We start from the raw sequence: 21,014 nt of genomic DNA, 5'->3' as shown, positions 1-21,014 counted from the left end.
CTGCGTATTCTCCATTAATTTTGAAATCGCACATAAATTTATTCAAAAATTCACAAATAGAAATAGAATTGATTTTTTTTCTTTTTTCTAAGTGAAAGTTTGATTTTCTAATTTATGTATTTCATAATCCATCAAACAAAAAATAAAAATCAAACTAATGACCTTACGTCTTTCAGGCTTTCAATAGATTTTTAAATTTGAATTACAAATACATAGAAAATAAATAAAAAATATTAAGAAAAAAAAAAAAATAAATAACGTGACTGATCATCTATGATTGTGAGCTAGATTAATCTCTTAGTTTTTTTTACTCACTATTCGTGTGACTTTCAATGTAGTTCATATATATGTGTATATGTATGTATATATAGATGGAAGGCAGAGTATGATTCTGTTGGTAAAAAATATAAAAAATAAGAGATGTTAAGAAAAAAAAAAACCGGTTCTCAAGTGACAACGGAAAAATAATCGCTCGAATTTCAAGAGTCGATCCTCTAAAATGTGGAAATGTGAAACCGGAAGAAGAATTTTATTATAACTTTTATATATATATTTATATATATAGTCTTTTTAACCGTCACTTTTAAGGATCGTCACATAATTTAAAAATTGCTTGAGTATTCTTTCTTTTTAATTGATTTTACTCTCTGTAAAATTTATAGTTTAAGTAGACGATTTGAAAAAAGAAAATGTTAGTATTAAAAAAAGAAAAAAAAAATTAATGTCAAAATTGAAAAAACCGAAAATTGGTCGAAATTCAAAAAATCATCCTTACTCAAAAAAAAAAAAAAGAATTTCTTGACGTAAAAAATTTTTTTTTGCCCCCAGAAAATTTTTACAATTGAAATTGAAATTAGAATTTTTTTTGAAGCAATACAAAAATTCTGTCGAGAAATTTTTTTTCTAGTCTTAAGAGAATTTATAATTTTGAGGTTAGTAGACAATTAACAATTTTCGGATTTTTTTTCCGTAAATCAATTACAAAAAAAAAAACTAAAAATATGCACATGTAGAAAATTTTAAAAACTGTAGGTGCAATTTTTTGAAATATAATTGTTTTTTAAATTTATCATTTTTAAAAGAATCCAAAAATTATTAGACGTAGGCTAACCAGTACCATTAAATATTTTGTCTTCAATAGATAGTGCAAAATTTTTCTCGTGCCAAGAATTTTTTTTTTCTTTGTACAAATAAAAACCACATGGATGCCATATTTTAAAACACAGTAACTGACAAAAATAAAATTTTTGAAACATAAATTGAATCATGTTCACAAAACTTAACTGAATCTAAAAATAATAAAAAATCGATTTAGAAAAATTTCTCCCTTACTGTGTTTTGAATTTGGGCAGCTGCACAATATTGAGCTCAAAATTTTCAGTAATTTTTATACAGATAATTACAATAACAACTTTAAAAAATCTGCGACAATCCTGTTTTCAAATTTTTTTTTTTCGGTGAAATATATACATATATATTTTATATTTGTATTTATTTTTTTTTTATCAAATTTATAAATTTGATATTCTCGCTCGAATTAAAATTCTACAAAAAAAAAAAAAAAAAATTCGAATTTTAAAAATAGTATTTTTAAATTCAAATATTTAAAAAAACTATAATAAAATTAAAAAAAAAAAAAAAGTCAATTAAAAAAATGTCATATTTATGATTGATTTAAACACCATCCATGAGAAACTTTTAAACCTCATATCGATACATTTTTAAAAAATTTCTAGACTAAAAAAATCTATAAGGTATAAGGGGTTAGGTAATTTTTCTAAAATGTCACCGATCTTTTTAAAAGATATCAACTACTGGGGGTCAGAGGATTCCCTATTTCTATATTGAAGATCCTTCGGCTTACCCTTTACTTTTATTTTCATTTTCATTATTATTTTTTTTATACTTCATTTTTTATCCTTATAACCCCAAGTCCTTAGTCCTCAGGCGGTATAAGTTTACTTCCACGTGATTTTTTTATTGTATTCCAGTATTTTATATTTTGAAGGGTAAAAAAATGATGCAGGTAGCCAGAAGAGGCATCACCAACTTTTTTCTTATTTTTTTTTTTACCTCATGCGTTCTCATGGGAGTTTTGCACCTCGTATTGTGTAATACGTATCTCTTATACCTGCACTCTGGTTTGGTTAAGGAGAGTACACATAACAGTAAAAAAAAATAAGAAAAAAAGGTGGAATTTTGTGTAAATGTTAAATGTTATAGAGGTTGTTAGGGAGTGGATTTTATTTAGACCCCCTGGGATTTGTTAACCGGGTCGCGATATGAAGATGCGAGGTTTAGTAAAAAAGTGTTGGTTTTATCGTTCATAATATCGATGGTTAAATAACTCTCGCACCCCAGTTTCTATCTTTTTACCTTTTGTAACCGTTTTTTTTGGTTTTTCGAATAAAATATCCTTTTGCTATTTTTAGGGGTGAAAGATGGTTAACCAATAACCGTTGAGATACTTATTTGTCATATTTTAATGCAATATAAATTATTCTTTTTTATTTACTAGGGAAAAAATTAATTTACATTTTTGTTACAAAAAATTTTTCGTTTATTTTTTTATACATATATGTAAAGCTGTATGTGGATAAATAAATATATGAAGTATAGACTTTCGGCCCTGGAGGCTGAGATTCATTATCTTTGATATTTAAAAAATGAAACGAACGATTTTTATTCAAAGACAAGAGTTAGAAAATAAAATGCAGAGATAATTTATTTTATTTATGTTAGGGTGAATAAGTACAGATCTACAAATAATAATTACTTAATGACATACTGTCTATTTATTGAGATGAGTTTGATAAGTTTGAATTGGTTAATTATCTAGATGTGAGGATTGATGAAAAAATAATTTTAATAAGGTATTAATTCTGGTGACGATGTGCTGCTTTAAATATTTCTTTTTAATCTTTTTCTTAAATTCGCGGTTACTTTTTTTGTTGCTTATAAATTGTTTCGCGGATCTGTATATTGATTTTGAAAATAATAATAATTTGGTAAGTTAACGAATAAAAAAAATATTAAATGATGAATAAATAAATATTTATTTGTTGAGCCAAGAAATATCTTTTGTTTTTTATTTATTATTTTATTTGTTTAGCTTTCAATATCTTCAGCAAGTTGCTATTATTTTTTTCCACCCGCACTAGATACGATAGACAATTTTCAAAAATAATAGTGACAGCTCGAAGAAATTAATCGATAAGCTCAAGCTTTTGAATGCAAATTTCTGTTGATTTTGAGCTATTTAACTTTTGAAGCACAAAGTTTACAAGGATTTTATTATTTTTCTCAAAAATCCGCAGATATGTAAATAAGAATTTCAAAAAAACTTTAAAAAAAGCTAAAAGAAGATTTTATATCGCCAAAACGTCAAGCCTCCGCTGCAAAATTACTTTCTTAAATAATTAATTTATAGAATTTAAGATGATTAATTTCGATCCTTTAAGATTGCGCTCCATAAAATTGTTTGCAACATAAATATTCAAATATTAAGGGGATGGCCTATTAACCGATTTCTGATTAACTTCAGATGCCAGCAAATTTGTTGGCCGTGTTAGAGAACTTTGTCGAGCTAATCCGAGCAAATAAAATAATTTTGTTATTTATTAAATATCCAGAATAATTAAACTATTTATTTTATTTTCGAAATCTATTTAAATATAATTAACAAAGTGTTTATTTACTCCGACCGATAATTTAAAAGTTGCCGTTATCGAATACTTTTACAAAAGATTAATTTCTAAAATATATTTATTACATAAATTTTCAATTAAGTAACAACCTTTTTACTTTAAATCACACACGTCTTTATGTCTATTTACAAATTGATTTCCAATTTTACTATAATTTTTTTTTCTTTTCTGTAAAAAATGTAATTTAGAGGACTTAATAAAAAAAACCATAAAAAAAAAATCTGTAACACCTGTTGCCCAGAGATTACGGGATTCTGGAATCGAGACGTCTCAATTTCACCGTCTGCCCCAAAAACTCGTGACTAGAAAAAAAAAAAATACATACATATATATAAAATATATATAGAAAAAAGTAAAATAGGGACTTGAGCCCTTATTCACTAGTTTTTCACAACTTCCCTTCAATACTTTCCGCTCATTCCATTTTTTTCCATTCTTTGTGTACACATGCACTATATATTTGCCAAATGAACCGAGAACATCCCCTATTTATATTTTAAACGAATGATATGATTCATAAAGCAATTTATTACCTAATTTTTTACTCTTCACTTTAATAATCCAAACAAACGTTTTTTTTTATTAAAAAAAAAAAAAAAAAAAAAAAACGGAAAATTGATTAATTCATTTATTTATGCATCAGTTAAATTATAAAAAAAAAATAATTAAAAATAAAAACTTGATAATTAATAAAAAAGAAATAAATAAAAAAAAATAACAATGAATGTAATTTCACGGCCACTTAACAGCAATTGTAAAACCGCCATAAAGAAAACAATGAACACGATTATATATTTATATATACGATTGATTTGTGACATGATGTCAAAAGTTTTATTTTTTTTTATTTATTCAAAAAAAAATTAAAGTTTAATGACTTTAAGTAAGCAATTTACTTAAACTTTATTTCAATTAAAATATTTAATTAAAAATTTTTAAATCACTTGTTCTGTTGAATATACGTTCTAAAAAAAAATTTTCCTGCGAAAATTAATTTTTTAACTTAAGATTAAAAAATGGCGCGAATTTGAATTCGACTTCAAATTCAAATTAAATATTTCGTCAATATTAACATTGGAGTAATTTTTACAGCTGAACTATAACTCCTACAAAAAAAACTTTAAAAGAAATTTTGTAGCAAATTTAATTTCCTACAAAAAAGTTCCTTATCAATATAAGCCTAGAGCCAATATTTTTTGAGTTATAGCCATTTTTAACTAACGGTTTCTAAAACTATAACAATTATTTAATAAATAATTATATTTTTTTTTGTTTGATCTTTTTATGTAGCGAAGACATATTTAAATTTATATAGAACTATAAATATAAAAAAATAATAACTTTAGTCTTGAAAAAACAAAGTAAAATAAAAATAAACATAAAATGATGATTTAGTAAGGCCTTCAAGCGATACGATAACTTCTTTAATAAACTCTTGTTATTTAAATTTATATGTACATACATATATATATATATATATATATATATATATATATATATATATGCAATAATATTAACTATTGAAAGAGTTCGTTAAAAAGTTAAATTACAAATCAATTGTCATTAAAATTTATTCATTTATTATATAAATATATTTTTATTTTAATTTTAACTTTTGTCGTTAAATATATATACATATATATTTTTCAATTAATATAAGGTTTAATAGTAAATTTTGTAATACTAAAAAATATTTAATTTTAAATATATATATACTATGTTTGTATTCGTGTATATATATTTTTATGCTGGTATGTGTAGTATCTTATTCACTTAATATATATGTGGAGCGTTTATTGATAGTCGACGGATTTATGTCGTCTAATGACTGTAATCGAATAAAAGAGGGGCCTCAATTTGTTCTTATTTACGTCAATTGTAAATTGTTAAATTGTTAGAATCGTTTATTAATTAATTTGCTGAGGCGCTTACGAAAAATAAAAATAATATTCATTTATTATAAATTAAAAAATAATACTTTTACATTAATGATTCCAAATTTCGTTAACAAAAAATACTTGAAATTCATATTATAGTGAAAATTTAAGTTCTACTAAAATCCTATTGAGTGCTGACTACAATTTCATTAAATACTTCAAGACCTCAAGTATTGTTAGGATCTAACAAATTTGCTTTTTTAGAAATTAGGATCTAGACAGAACCTGTAAGTCCTAACATGTTCTATTTAGATACTTTTATGTACTCTTACAATTGTACTAGAACCTTTCTAACTCCGTTTAGGTGCTACTGATATCATAATAAAAATCTTTAATAATAGTTTTAATTTTTCATTTTTTCTTCTAAGATCTTCCGAGAACCTCGAGGTCCTGATATGCTTTATTTAGATTCTCTTGAGTACTCTAACAACTTTGCCAGAACCTTTTTAACTCTTATTAGGCCCTACTGACATTTAATTAAAAAACCTTACAAATAATCTCGAATAGTAAGTCCGTGAATTGGCAGAGTGGTACAAACTTCAACTGATACGCAGAAGGATCCAGGTTCGAGCCCCAGCAACGCCCAATAATTTTTCATCGATGAAATAATCAATTATTAATTAACAATCATTATAAGCAAGTCAATTACAAGGAATGATAATAAACAGTAATGTCTGACCACTATCATTTTAGTTTAAATGATTTTTTTTAAATCTTTATACATCATGTATGATAATATTTAATTCTACATGAGGTTTTTCTTCCCAGTGATTATAAAATAAAGTCTAACTAGGTACTACTAGGTCCTATAAAAATTTAAAATAGAGGTTAGACAAACTCTATTAAGTCCTTGAGCATTTTTAATGAGTCTGAATAAGTTCTAATGACTGCTGCAAGTAGAAATACGCAAAATTTATCAGCTGCTAAATAGAACATCGTTATGTGATTTAAATTCTGGATAAATACTTACATTCTAAAGTACGTAGGTCTTAGCAGTCTTACTAGGACCTGAATGTTGACTTGAATATTTATTGATATCAAAGTAGTATTATATTTAGTACCAAGTTCTGTCTCAGTTTTCGGTCCATTTTTTTTTCTTTCTTTACTTATTATTCTTTAATGATTACAGATAGAGTGAGAGTGAAAGAAGAAAAGGAAGCATCATCAACAGCACCAGGAAGTCCCCCGACACCACCCCACACACCCCAAAGTCCACCACGTTCAGCAAACAATCCGTCCGGGATATCGCAGTCATCACAACCAATCACTTCAACTTCGCCGAGCCTCAATCAGGACCAGCAGCACCAACATCAGCAACATCAACTGGGTCAACATGCGCTTCACAATTTAGCTAATTCTCCACTAAGTCAAATTTTATCATCAAATCCAGCGTTAGCGCAATTGCTGCAACAAAATCCCGCCATTCTGTCGCAAAATCCCCAATTGGCGCGATTACTTCAGGAAAATTTGCAAGTGCACATGGGAAATGTTCTATTTTCCCCCGGACGTCGTGACGAATCTGATGAACGGGTAAGTAATTTTTTCCATTCTTACTCGGAAAGAATTTTCGCATAAGTATTGTCATGTTATTTATTATAAAAATTACTCTAAATCGAGTAATCTTGGGCCATTACGACTTTCTACTTTTGAATTACGAAATTTTACTCTTTCAGTGAGTAAAAATCAATCAGATTAATTTTTACTCATACTTACGAGTCAAAATTACACCTAGCGGCTGTCTAAATAAATTCTCTCTAGTTCAATTTTTACTCGTCGGTTATGATAAAAAGTTGATGATTCAATTTATAAAATTTATATTGAATTACAATAAAAATTACAATGAATAGGCTGAATTTTCTATAAAAAATTTAAAAACCATCTAATGGCCTTAGAATATTAATTAATATAAATATTTTGAAAAAGAATAAAAAAAAATTACTCGTATTGAGTTGAAAAAGAAAAGATACAATTTTTTTTTTTAATTTAAAAATAAATATTAAGTTATAGAGAGATACAGAGATCGTCTTTTTTCCAAGCCTACGTTTGTGTGCGTAATATGTCAGTTGTCGCGAGCAAAATAAAAGACATTTAATCGAAGCCGATATTAACCGAAGATTAACGGAGACTACTGAAATATTACTCTGCAGTTTAGAGTAAAAATTACTTTCATAGATTAGAAAATTTATTCGAGTTAGAAGCAGTTTTTCATCAAAAAATTAATGAGTTCAAAAGAATGGTATATTAGGGAGTAAAAATTAATCGCATGGAGTAAAAATTAATAGATTAAGATGGGATATTCACAATAGTCCATTAAATATAAGACTTTTAAAAAATTACTGAATAATAGAGTAAAACATAGTCTAGCAATGTTGATATTTAAACAAAAAATTTAAATTTAAAACAAAAAATACCAATTTTTTTCAACGGCCCAGGATTACTCGAAATTACAGAGTAATTTTTATCAAAAAATTCTTTCCGTGTAATCTACATCAAAAAATTTTTTTTTAAATCCCAGAAACTCTGGATTTCTTGAAGTCTCTCATTGCAATCATTAAGTCACAACTTATTCATTCCATGGCTACTTTAATATGCAAAATAAACTTAAAAACACAATTTATTTAAAAAAAAGATGTCATGTAAATTTCGACAAAATAATTAATCAATCTTTTGTTGTTCATCATTAAAAGAAGACAGTTAATGGCTGCATGAGGGTAATCACCCATTGTTGTTACAATTATTTAAGTAAAAATGTAAGAGTTTGAATAGAATAGAGTTAAGATCGAGAGGACATTATACTACAAGATGTATAAATAAAGTGAAAAGAGAGTTTGTGAGATTAAATCAGATTGACTTGCTGATGCTGGTATTAAATTAATGTTGATCGGCAAGCTCCGGTTTAACTTATCGTATTTAGTTTTACAAAAGGCCTAAATATTCTGTTTCATAGGGGAATTTAGATTATTAATAACGAGGATTTTCGTTCTAGTAATTGACAATAAAGGGCCCGCATTTTAAATATTTTTTTCACGCTGTGAAAAATTAAAATTTTCAAAAAATGGAAGTTATTGGTTTCGGTCTGATTTTCGAAAATTGAGTTTTTATGAAATTTCGATGTTTTGAAGATCTAGGAAAATATGGTGAATATTTTTAGATGGACGTCTGTGTAAGCAATCGAAAAAATTCACCGAGACTTAAAATTCATTAGATTTGGAAGTCGATCGCTCGAATAGTTTACAAGTTTTACGAAAAATTAAAATTTTGATTAAAAAAAGGATTTTTTCAAAGTTTTTGTTACGTAACTCATAATTCGCACGACTGATTAATTTCTAAGTTTGATCAAATCTAAGTCTCGAAAAGCTCTTTCGATTGCAGCAACTCACGTGCAAATCGGTCGGTTTGTTCTTAAAATATCATTGGACAAAAATCACTTTTTTTAATGATTCTAAAGTTAGCCGACGTCTAATAATTTTTAGATTTTTTTAATAAAGATCATTTATAAAAAAAAAATATTTAAAAAAATTGCACCTTTAGATTTTTTAATTTTCTACATGTGCATATTTTTATTTTATTTTTTTTTTAAATTCAAACTGTTGAAAAAAAAACTCAATTGTTTATTGTTTGCTAACTTTAGGATCATCTTTTTTTATAATCCTGAGGTTAATAGACAATTAAAAATTTTTGAATTTTTTTTTTATTAACAAATCAATAAAAAAAAAATTAAACTAAAAATATGCACATGTAGAAAATTTAAAAAACTACAAGTGCAATTTTTTCAAATATTTTTTTTTTATCTATTCCTTTGAAAAAATCAGAAAACTATTAAACGTCAGCTAATTTCAGTATCACTATCTGATGACCCTGAAGTTAGCAGATAATTAGTAACTTTAGAACTTTTTTTCGACAGAAAAATAAAATCTAAAAAAATGCACATATAGAAAATTCAAAAAACTGCAAGTGTAATTTTTTTTAATATTTTTTTTTTATTATTTATTGTTTAAAAAAAATCAAAAAATTATTAGACGTCGGCGAACTTCAGTATCATAATATTTTTATATTATTAAAATATTCTAAACGAAAATCGTTCAGAAATAGTTCAAAATCAGTTTTTCTGTGCAAAATGTTAATTTGTAATCTCAAGTCAATTATTTTTTTCTGTGTATATTCAAAAATTTTAAAAAACCGTCATTGTGTGACGTTTTGAAGATTAGAATATTCAACACTTTTTAACGATTTTTTTTACAATGGCAAGCTCTCTGGCCCGGAGAGTCAACTATTTTTCAGATTTTTTTTTTTATTAAAATCATGTAAAGATAAAAATCGGTCAGTTTTGTTGAGTTATAAATAATAAAAGCAATAATTTGAGTTATAAAAATAAACGAGTTAGGCAAAAATTGATTATTATTGAAAAAAAAAAAAAATAAAAAAATGTTGAGGATCGATTTTGCTGAAGCGAGATTTTCCTCGAACGGTCCATTGTTTGGTCGTTAATCGTTCATAGCGAATGAAATTTTAACGGCCGGCAGTTAACCTTAACGAACGAACAACGCAACATATATTGGAAGAGTGCTGCAAGCCTTCTAGCAACATTACTCGTCCGTTCGTCCATCCGTCCTTCTCCGCGACCTCCTCAGCCTCCACCCTCTTCTTCTCCACCCCCTTAACCTCCTACTTGTCCCCGTGGTCGTTGAGTAAAATACTCCATTCTGTTATATCGATTTGTTTCATTTTTCATCAACTACAATCTCGTTTTTTTTTAATACTTAATTTAATTAAAAGTTACGATAGCGATTTTCTGAGATCATAGGCCGGAATGAAATGAAAAATTTTTACATTTTGGCTTGGAAGAATTTTATAAGGTGTAAAGATTTTTTTAATGAAAAGAATTTAAAGCTTTTGAGAAGAATTTTATACTTTTGGAGATTGAAAAATTTTTGGTTGTTATTTGAGAGGGTTTTGAAAATTGAGGGCTTATTAGGCATGTGGGTTTGTAGGGGATTTAATTAGCTACGAAAAAGCCCAGTGTTGAGTCTGTAAGCACAAGGGTTTGTTAGTTATTGAGAGAAACTTTATTTTTTATTTAAATTCCTCTCGAATCACTCGTCACTCCTAAACTTTGGACATTGCATTTAAAAGTTGCATGGCTATTTTTTAGAAAATTGCGCGGGCTGCAAAAAAGCTCGGGGATGAATAGATAAATTAAAAATATAAAAAGTTATGGAGGTTTGTAAAATAATGTCAGAACAATAATTTAAATATTTATTCCGATAATCAAATGACCGACAAAAGCTCAAAGATTTATAAGGCCGCTAATAATAATGTAATTAAAAAATATTTAAAAATAATAGTGGGGTAAGATGGTACTCGTAAAATGTAAATGAGAACAACTAAAAATGTGTTGAGGGAATTATTTTATTTGTCACCTGACACAAATGTCACCCAGCTCGCGGTTTATTATTAATATTCAAAAAACTCTATTTAACAATTACAAATTCCTTATTAAGGATATTCTCCAAAATCTCTCCCTACTTTAACCCAAGAAAAAAAATCCAAGCGTGACTTTAATAAAAGTTTTTTTCAGTCAATAAATTAATTTTAAAAAAGTTAAGTAACTTTTAAAAATAGTCAGTGTGTTTCCCCCAAAACAGATCATAGATTATTTAACGTTATTTCAAATAATTCCACGATTTACTGTCGATAACCGACAATTAAATCCCGAGGCTTGTATGACATTTGTGATTAAATATTTATCTACAAAAATGGCTAAATATCCTTTTACATTTTCTTACCAAATTACCCTCCAATAAACTCACAAAGTCTCAATTAATTTGCAAAATAATTCCAACCTCATGAGAAAAATACTAGAATTTTCTCAAAAATTCCTTTTTCTTTTTTTCCCAAAATTTGTCTCTATAATTTTAACATCTCAGCCTTAATTAGCAATCTTTCTTAATTCCTAAATTTAAATTTTTCAAAAGATCAATATTTTCTTCCGATCATTCTTCTTCCTATAATTTATTGTAAATATTACAGACAAAAATAATATCAGACAATATTAAGACAAAAATATATCCAATATATATGTAAAATAAAAGAAGAAATTGAAATTATTCGTTGGATTTTAGTCGTGTCGTTTACATTATTTTCGCCTTTGAATATTAATGTGCATATACTAAAAGTGATGGTGATGGTATTGTCGGAGGGTGGTGATGGTAATGGTGGTTGTAGTGGTGATAGTATTGGTAGTGATGTGGACAAGTAAAAGCGTTATGGCATAAAGAGAGAAGTTATAAAGAAAATAAGAAATAATAACAACCGCGTATAATACTCTTTCTTGAGTCTTAACGTTATTCTATTGTTTGCAAATCAGCTCTATTGTTTTCTTCTCATATGTATCTATATATATATATACACACATATATATGTTTATATAAATGTAGGTATGTTTTAGAGCGGTAACGTGGCCTGCAGCGCCCCCATGGCGCTCCTGGCGCCCCCCTTTTATTCCTACAAACCGATTCCACTTCATCATTTTTCTTTCTCTTCCTTGTCTGCAAGAGTCTTGACTTGCCACTCTTCCTTTTGTTATTTTTTTCCGCATTTATTTTTACATTTTTTTTATTTATTATTCTTTGTATTCCATGGCTATTCAATTCATATTTTTTTACTTTTATTCACTTTTTTTTATAACATTTTTTTTATTTTGTTTTTTGCATTATTAATGTTTTAATGTAAAGAAAAGTATATTTTTTTGTGATATTAATCACTTTAATGTTTCTGAAAATGATCGGTTTTATTTAAAAGTTATCGGCATTAGTCGGAAATAGTTTACTTTTTTCGGAAGTATTCGGAAATAGTCGAACATTGTCGGGAATTCGTGATTTCAATGAAATATTTTTATAACCACTCAAAAATTTATTGAATATCGTTGCAAATTTTCTTATAAAATTTGAAATTGGCGCGAAATTGTTGGTTTTAATGGAAAATAATAAATTATAGTTGAAAAATTTGTTAATAAATGAAAAAAGGTTTCATTTAGTCGGAAGTTATTGAAAAAAGTTGTAAGCGATCAGACTATGAAAATGTGTGGAATAAGGTCATGTATAGAAGGAAATAGTTGAAAAATATGTGTAGCTTCGATGGAAATTTAATAGTATATTGTGTAGCAAGACATTGAACAAGACGATTGCAGACGAGGATAAAGTTGACATCACCTGAAATCTGAAATCGAGTCTTACCCTGTGTCGCGCACTACATTTTTCATGTTACCTGCATTGATACTGAAAATTTTGCCTGGTCAGTCGAAACCGTTTATTTTCTGACCGATACTGCAGGAATAGTTTATTATATACCAAGGGAGGAAAGTAGGGTATTCTAACCCGTGTAATTGCCTACCCGAGCAGAAGACGAGGGCGAAAAATGCGGATTGGGACATCCGACTTTTTTTCATGGTGCGTTTGCTATTTTTCACCAGATCTGCATCTGAAAGTTTAACTTTTGCTTCCGTTTACGGAAAAATGGTGCATGCGCTAATTTTAACACTTGTTTTCTCATAAGAGAGAAGTATGACTTTGTTCCTTCTAAACAGGGCAGGAAATTTTCGGTGCAGGTATGGTGAAAAATATTTTCCGCAAGTTTAATGTTAGCAGTCGTTGAAAAGTATTCAAACTCATTCAATTTCGTTAGAATTTGTCAGAAAATGATTCATTATAGATGAAAATAGTTTAAATTAGTGATGTATCGTTCGAAAAAAGCTGTATGTACTTGAAAATTGTTGGAAATATTTGGAAATCCTTCTGATTGCGTTGAAAATTATGAAGTAAGCAGGAACATTATGAAAATTGGTTAGTATCTTTGAGAAAAAGTATTTTATCGACGAAAATTACTGAAAATCATTGGAAATTTATTAATTATAGTTTGAAATCGTCAGAAAATGATCAAATATTGATAGAAATAATCGAAATTGGGCATTTACAGTTCGAAAAAAGCTTTTTATATTTGGAAATAGTTGGAAATCTTAGAAAATCCTTTCGATTGCGTTGAAAATTATGAAATAAGCAGAAACATTATGAAAACTAATTAGTATCGTTGAGAAAAAGCATTTTATCGATGGAAATCACTGAAAATCACTGAAAATTTATTAATTACAGTTTGAAATCTTCAGAAAATGATCAAATATTGATAGAAATAACTGAAATCGGGCATTTACAGTTTGAAAAAGGCTTCATACAGTTGAAAATTATTGAAAATCATCGAAATTAGCTTCCTATCATTAGAACCATTTGGAAAATGATCAAATATAGTGCGAAATTCTTGAAAAAAGGTGAAATCGCTCAATTTGGTTAAAATAATTTTGCGAAATAGTCGAAAAAGTTCCATCATAGCCTGAAATAATAGAAAATAGTCAAAAGTTAGCAGAATAACTTTGAATTCGGCACCAAATGGGTTATAGTTAAAAATTCCGCAGAAAAAATTATTAAAATAAATGAAATAAATTTATTTTCAAGTACTTGATTGTCACAATAATATTTAGTCTTATTTCAATATAAAATAATTAATTTAAATTATTAAATAACATAAAAAGTGTCATAAGACAGACACTGACATAAAATGTCTTAATTCATTCCGTTGACGACTTTAAGGCTTCGGAAATCGTAGAATTATATTTTAGAATAATTTCTACATACATTTATATGGTTTCTTGACCCTTTTTATTCACCAAAAAAGAAAAAAACTAAATAAATAACAACAAATTGAAAATTTTCAGAGAATATTTTTATTAGAAAAAGAAATTCCGAAAATCTTTTTTTTTTTTTTTCTTCAAACGAGTTCGTCAACCTAGATGACTTATAACTTACAATTAGCGTAAAATCTAAATTCTAATTAATTCGATAGCGCAGCCAAGTCTGGTGGCGACTATTCGAAGACGACGTAATGTAAATAGGAGGGAAAATTTAAATAGTAAATTGTAAATGGGGAAATGAGTGAGTAAGTGAATAAATAGAAAAGAAATAAAGATGGATGTTGATGTTGATGTTGATGTATTGTATATATGGATATAAAGTTAAAGAGTCCCCAAGCTATAGCCGGAAGCTCGTTTGAATATTCGATGTCATTGCACGCTCGAAGGCAAGGTCACTGATCCTCTTTACTCTCTGGTCTCTGATATATGCGACAGTCTATAATGTGTACATCGTATGTCTTTTCAGTATTTAGTGTCTTCTTTAGTCTTCACTTGTAACCAACTCTGTTTTGTATATTTTTTCAACATTTTATGGAAACCGGAAATTACTATTCATTTACGAGTGTGTATTTTCGTTCTTAAATACTTATAAACTTGTAATTCATTTTTGTTCTTACACTTATTACGTTTCCTTGCTTTTAGTTAAGATATCTATAGAACTATTGAGTTTTCGTCAAAAGTCAAAGAGACCATTTTTGTAGGAAATTCAATTCTCTATCAGATTGGTCTCATACATTTTTAATGTATCTCTGATAGTTTCGCCAGAATTTTTAATTGAAGATAAAATTTTAGAGAATTTGGTAAATTTATAAAGTTGGAAAATTTTATTTTTTAGAATTCAAATATCTACGAAATTATTGAGTTTACAGTTAAAATTAATGAGACCTTTTTTGTAGCAAATTTAATTTTCTACAAAATTGCTCTTATACATTTTTATCGTATCTCTGATAGTTTCCCCAGAATTCGGATTCGAACGAAAAAAATTTTTTTTCCGAATTATTCCCTCGAAATTTTGGATACAAAATATTTAAAATCTCAATTCTGGCCAAAATATCAGAGATATGATAAAAATATATTTAAGCGAATTTGTAGAGAATTAAATTTCCTATAAAAAAGATCCCAATCAATTTTTTGATAAATTCGATTATTTCCGATCTGTATTAGTTTTAATATAAAGTCGCAGAATAATAAAAAAATTCAATTCAAATATATATTTTTTTTTTTTTTTTCAGGTACCAATTGCAAGTCTAGCAGCAATGAAAGTTGAAACAGATCCTAAAGTTTCCGGTAAGTGTTAAAAAAAAATTTTAATTGCTTAAAAAAAAAAAATATTTCTGAAAAACGTTTTTCTGCAATGATAAAAATGTGAGGGAGAGTTGAATGACAAATAATGATGAGAGCTTTGGGGCCTGATCCCCCTTTATTGGAATATCCGCCCACTGTTAAAGAATTATGAATATAAAGTTAAATAATAATTGTCGCGGAAGTCGGATGTGTACAAAAATAAAAGGGCTTAATCTATGTTTTTCAGATACCAAAACTTTTATGCCCAAATTAATTATTATTATAAATAAGTAGGAAGTATTTAATTTTTAGTTTTAACAAACTAATTGAGTTTAATTGGGTTTTTGTCTATTTTCAAAGAATTTCAAGCGGTGGCTTTTTTTATATATTTTTTTTCTTATTAAAGAGTATGAAGTTCGGTGATGATTTTGGTAATTATTTAAAAAAAAAAAAAATAATTTTTAATTAACAGTTTTTGGAAATTTTTCTTTAGTATTTTTTTCTGGGCTTTCGGTTTCTTATTTATCAGAGATTTTTTTTGGAAAAAATTTCGGGGTGATAAAAAATTACCGAATTTTGAGTAAAATGACCTGTTAGAAAAGTTTATTTTGAATTTGAACTAAGAGTAAAAATAAATTATTTTTTTGATATCTGCCAATAAAACGCGAGTCTCATTATTTGTAATTTAATTTTCAGGTAAGAAGAAAATTTTTTAATTCAAATTTCTGCTTTTATCTTGTAGACTATTAGATTTTGCGTAAAATGACCTATAGTTAAATTATAAAACCTTCAGGAGTCGAAGAAAACTTATACTAAAAATTTCAAAATTTTCTTGTTCTGTTTTACGAAAATTTTTAAAATTGAAAAATTTTCAGCTCAAACGAATGCGTCTTGAAAATGATTTAATTTCCAGTAAAATGACCTACGCGGCCATGATTTATTGACATTTCATTTTGAAAAATTAAAAAAAAATAATTTACATCAGACTTCGGATTTTACACAAATAATTTAGTGATTTTTTGTCTATTCTATTAAGAAAAGAAATAACATTTTGTCTATCTAAAATAACACTGAATTTTACCAAAGTATTCGCTCGAAAGTCTATGAAATTTCCTTATGATTTCTGTCATGTCTGAAAAATTCCATAGAATCTCTATGAGTTCCCATAGATTTCCATAAATATTGATAATACATCCAGTCGGATTTCTATGGATTTCTAGAGGATTCCATAGATTTTCACCTGGACTCTTACTTAGAGTTACCGACAAAAAATTTTCCCATGGATTTCTGTAGAAATCTAAATCATCTCCATCCAATTTTACTGCAAAATAGATTCCCATAAAATATTCAGCTGGATTTCCATAAATCCCTATGGGATTTCATGGTTTTCCATCTAAATTATTTAGAGTCATCAATACAGAAATTTTTTTTCATAATTTCCTTCAGGATTCTATATTTTCCTTCATGGGATCCTATAGAATTTTATGGGTTTTCATCTAGATTTTTATCTAGACAGTAATTCAGAATATTTTTCCCATGCATTTTCCCATTACTATTCCATACTTTCCTCCATGAATTTCTGTAGGGATTCCCATGATGTATTCCAAACGTTTATACGCCGAATTTCCATGAATTCCTATGGGTTTTTATCGTTTTCCACCTGGATTTCTATTTCGACTTATTAACATAAAATTTTTTCCATAGATTTCTAAAGAAATCAATAAATTCCCAAAATAAATTCAAGCAGATTTCTATGGGTTTCTATAGGTTTTTACTGTTTTCCACCTGGATTCCTATCTAGACATTAACAAAATTTTTCCCATGGCTTCCGTAAGGATTTCATATTTTTCCTATAGATTTCTCAAGAAATTCAGGATTCCCATAATAAATTCAAGCAGATTTCTATGAACTCCTATGGGATTCCATAAACTATCTTTTAGATTTTTATCTACTTCTCAACATAAAAAAATATTTCCATAGATTTCTATAGGATTCCATACTTTTTCCATGGGTTTTTATAGGAATCACAAAATTCCCATTTTTCCAGTCAATTCATCGTTTCTCATCTAAATTTTCAAACCATTATAAATATATACAAAATTTTCAATCCACGAATTCCACAAACTTTCTCAAAATAAGACACTAAATTTTATAAAACTTTTGTCATAAAACTTTCTGCAGACAGATTTCGATAGGAAACCCATAAAAAAATATAATGAACAATATCCCTCGATTAAAATAAACAATTTTACTTGAATTAAATGAATAATAACTGGCAATACATCACAATTTAGGCTAAAGATTCCCACAATTTAACTTACAAACACTTAAAAAGTATTGTGATAATAAAAAGGGGTGTCCGAGAGGGCCGAGAGGCGTCGCGGGACGTAATTATGGTAAAAAAAAAAAAAAATAAAAACGAAATCTTAATATTACAAAAAGAATGACAAGTTTGTTTAATATGAATATGTATATATAATAATAAGAATAATAATAAAGAGAGCACATGAGCAGTAGTAATGTAGTAAAGAGAGTAAAGACATATAGATATGAAAAAAAAATGAAATTAAATAGGATTGTCGTGGAGTGACTAAGAGTGAGATGGCGAGAGTGAGGCCAGCAATCAAAGCTGATTAAGCCCACAACTGGGGAATCTGTGGGGCCAGTGTCTCACGCCAATCTCACCCAATCAGCCGTTTCGACGGGGAGATTTAAAAAATAGAATGCCTACTGTCAATTGTCCCATTATTTAAATAAATCGAATAAATGGACAAAGTGGCCAATTAGAGTAGTTGCTGAGTTTGTGTGTTGCTTATGTTGGAATTACTTTAAACGTATTATATTCTCTTTTTACGTTTTGGCCCTCTTCACTTATTTTCTCTCTATACCTTTTACTTTGAGCTCTTACTCTCTTGTAAAAGTATTCATAATAACAATGACAATCACAATCAATTACCTTTCATTATTTTTATTTCTATTAGCAGTTTTTTTGCACACCTCGAGCAAGGATGCTTTAGGAACGGTTTGTTTTTTTCGATTATTTTACTCGTGAAAATATTTCTACACTCTTTTAATTACACCAAAATAGGGAAAATTGTATATTAGCATATAGAGAATTTATTGAGGAACAATTTGAACCTAATATTAAGTCGATTCGTTATTTTATTAGTTTTAAATAAATTATTTTAACTCGAGAAACCAGTGCTGACAATTGTTACGTACGAAACTTCGTAGACACGATAACTCTCGATAGACACAATTAATCGGCCCAACTTTTTTTTTATTATCTTTGTATTTTTTATCACAAGAACCCTATGGAAAATCACTATCTAAATCCTTTTAGTTTAATTGTAATTAATTAAAAACGTAAAACTGATTATTAACGAAAAATTTAGCTGCCATTTTTATTTTTACTGTTGTTATTATTTTTTTCATTTTTTTTCTCCATCAACTACTGGTGGCAGCACTAGCGCAACAGTATAGGTTTGAAAAAAAGAGCGACATCTAAGACAAAAAGGCGGGATATTTAAAAAAAATGTTAATAAAAAAATATTAAACTGAAAATAATAAATAAAAAAATCGAATTGATAATTTATAAGTTGAATAAAAATTCATAATAAAAAAAAAATTAATTAATATCATAAAATAAAAGTAATGATTGAAAATAAAATGAGTGATTGAGGCTTGTACTTTTGGAATTTCCACCATATTTTTTTTAAATCATTGACACTTTTTTTACAAAGACTCATATAATAATGTCCTAGAATTTTTTATTTATTATTATTTTTATAATTATTAATGACGTAGACTGAATAGTCAAAAAAAATTATTAATTAAATTTTGCCATTTTAATTTCTGTTAAAAAAAATTTTACTGGAAATTTTAAATTAAAAAAAGGATAAATAGAAGAGTAAATTTAGTTATGCAATGAAAGGTTCAATTTTAATAATTAATCGGGCAGAAAAAAAATTACTAATTAATAAAAAAAAATTTTATAAATCGTAATTGACCCGTTTGATAATTACAGTAGCGGTTATAAAAATTCATTAGAAATAAATTAGAGCTTAAAACAATTCAATTTATTAAAGCTAACAAACACAAATGACACATCAATGACGAAATAATTATAAAAGAGGACAGAATTGACAGTTACATCTTTTAATAAACATTTTTTTTTCTTCAACTATTTTTTTATATACATTAATTACCTTCGCCAGATTACTTTGGCTATCCGACAAAAATTATAACCTTATAATTTACATATTAATATTTATGATACAATAAATAAATTAATCATCAACTCAACATATTTTTATTCTAATTATATATTCTCATTTAAAATTAAGTAAATATATTTTTTAATAAAAATTACAATTACAATAATAATAATAATAATAATAATAATAATAATAATAATAATAATAATAATAATAATAATAATAATAATAATAATAATAATAATAATAAAATGTTCTGTATAAATTTGGCTGCGATCCCAAATTTTATTGAGGCATCACTAAATAAGTACAGGTTTTAAAACTAAACATTAATTCGGTCATGAAAAACTAGAACAATTAACACTTCATTATATATATATACATATATATAAGAGTCACCTTAAAAAAAAATTCTAATGAGTTTCGAGGACACAACATCTAAAACAATTTGCCAATAGTTTCTTTCCTGATCTCTAATGATCGGGGCCGATTATCTAGCCAATTCACGTTAACTATATATATATATATATATATATATATATATATATATGACTGTTGTCGTTCAATTGATGAAAATAAAAAAATCAATTAATTAATTGCCAAATTTTAATTATTTTTAAAACCTTATGTAAGTTAATTATTTAAAAATAAACTAAGATATTTTTATTTTAAAAGTGATATTGATTTTTGTTGAGCTTTGAAATAAGTAATGAGAAGAGTGTAGATTGTGGAGGGGAAAGAGAGAAAAAAAAGAGTGAGGGTGAAGCAAGAATATTTATAAGTGTATGAAAGGCGTTAATTGTTACGCCACGAAATGAATGAAACTTGAGAAACTTTAAAGGGCTTTAAAAAGGGTCCGTTATCATAAAGAACGCATCTCTAGCATGTAGATCCGACGTAATTCTTGATGCCACTTCTGACAATCACATAACAGTTGCGCGTTTACTGGCTCGTGTATTTTATAAACCGGTTTTAGGGATTTTTATAAAACGTTTTTTATCGAAATTGATAAATAAAGAGAGTATGTGAGGTCACTATATATTTAGGTAAATACTATAGGAATTTCCATCTGAGAAAAATGATGTTTAAAAAAAAATTAAATGCAATCGAAAGGAAATTTGTCTCTGTT

The 21,014-nt window shown here is 27.0% G+C and overlaps 1 protein-coding gene across 2 annotated transcripts in view; it reads left to right on the top strand.

The window, feature by feature from the left end:
* LOC103575947 (zinc finger protein castor homolog 1) overlaps positions 1-21,014 on the top strand; it is an 87,059-nt gene that overhangs the window by 49,987 nt on the left and 16,058 nt on the right. For both annotated transcript variants that reach the window (XM_014439703.2, XM_014439702.2), the window contains exons 5-6: positions 6,774-7,174; positions 15,617-15,671. In XM_014439703.2, coding sequence (XP_014295189.1) covers positions 6,774-7,174; positions 15,617-15,671 — 456 coding nt within the window. The remainder of the gene's footprint in view (positions 1-6,773; positions 7,175-15,616; positions 15,672-21,014) is intronic.

This window comes from Microplitis demolitor, chromosome 2, assembly GCF_026212275.2.
Source record: "Microplitis demolitor isolate Queensland-Clemson2020A chromosome 2, iyMicDemo2.1a, whole genome shotgun sequence".
Taxonomy (NCBI): Eukaryota; Metazoa; Arthropoda; class Insecta; order Hymenoptera; family Braconidae; genus Microplitis; species Microplitis demolitor.
Note: the sequence above shows the minus strand (reverse complement) of the source record. Positions and strands in the feature narration are given on the sequence as shown.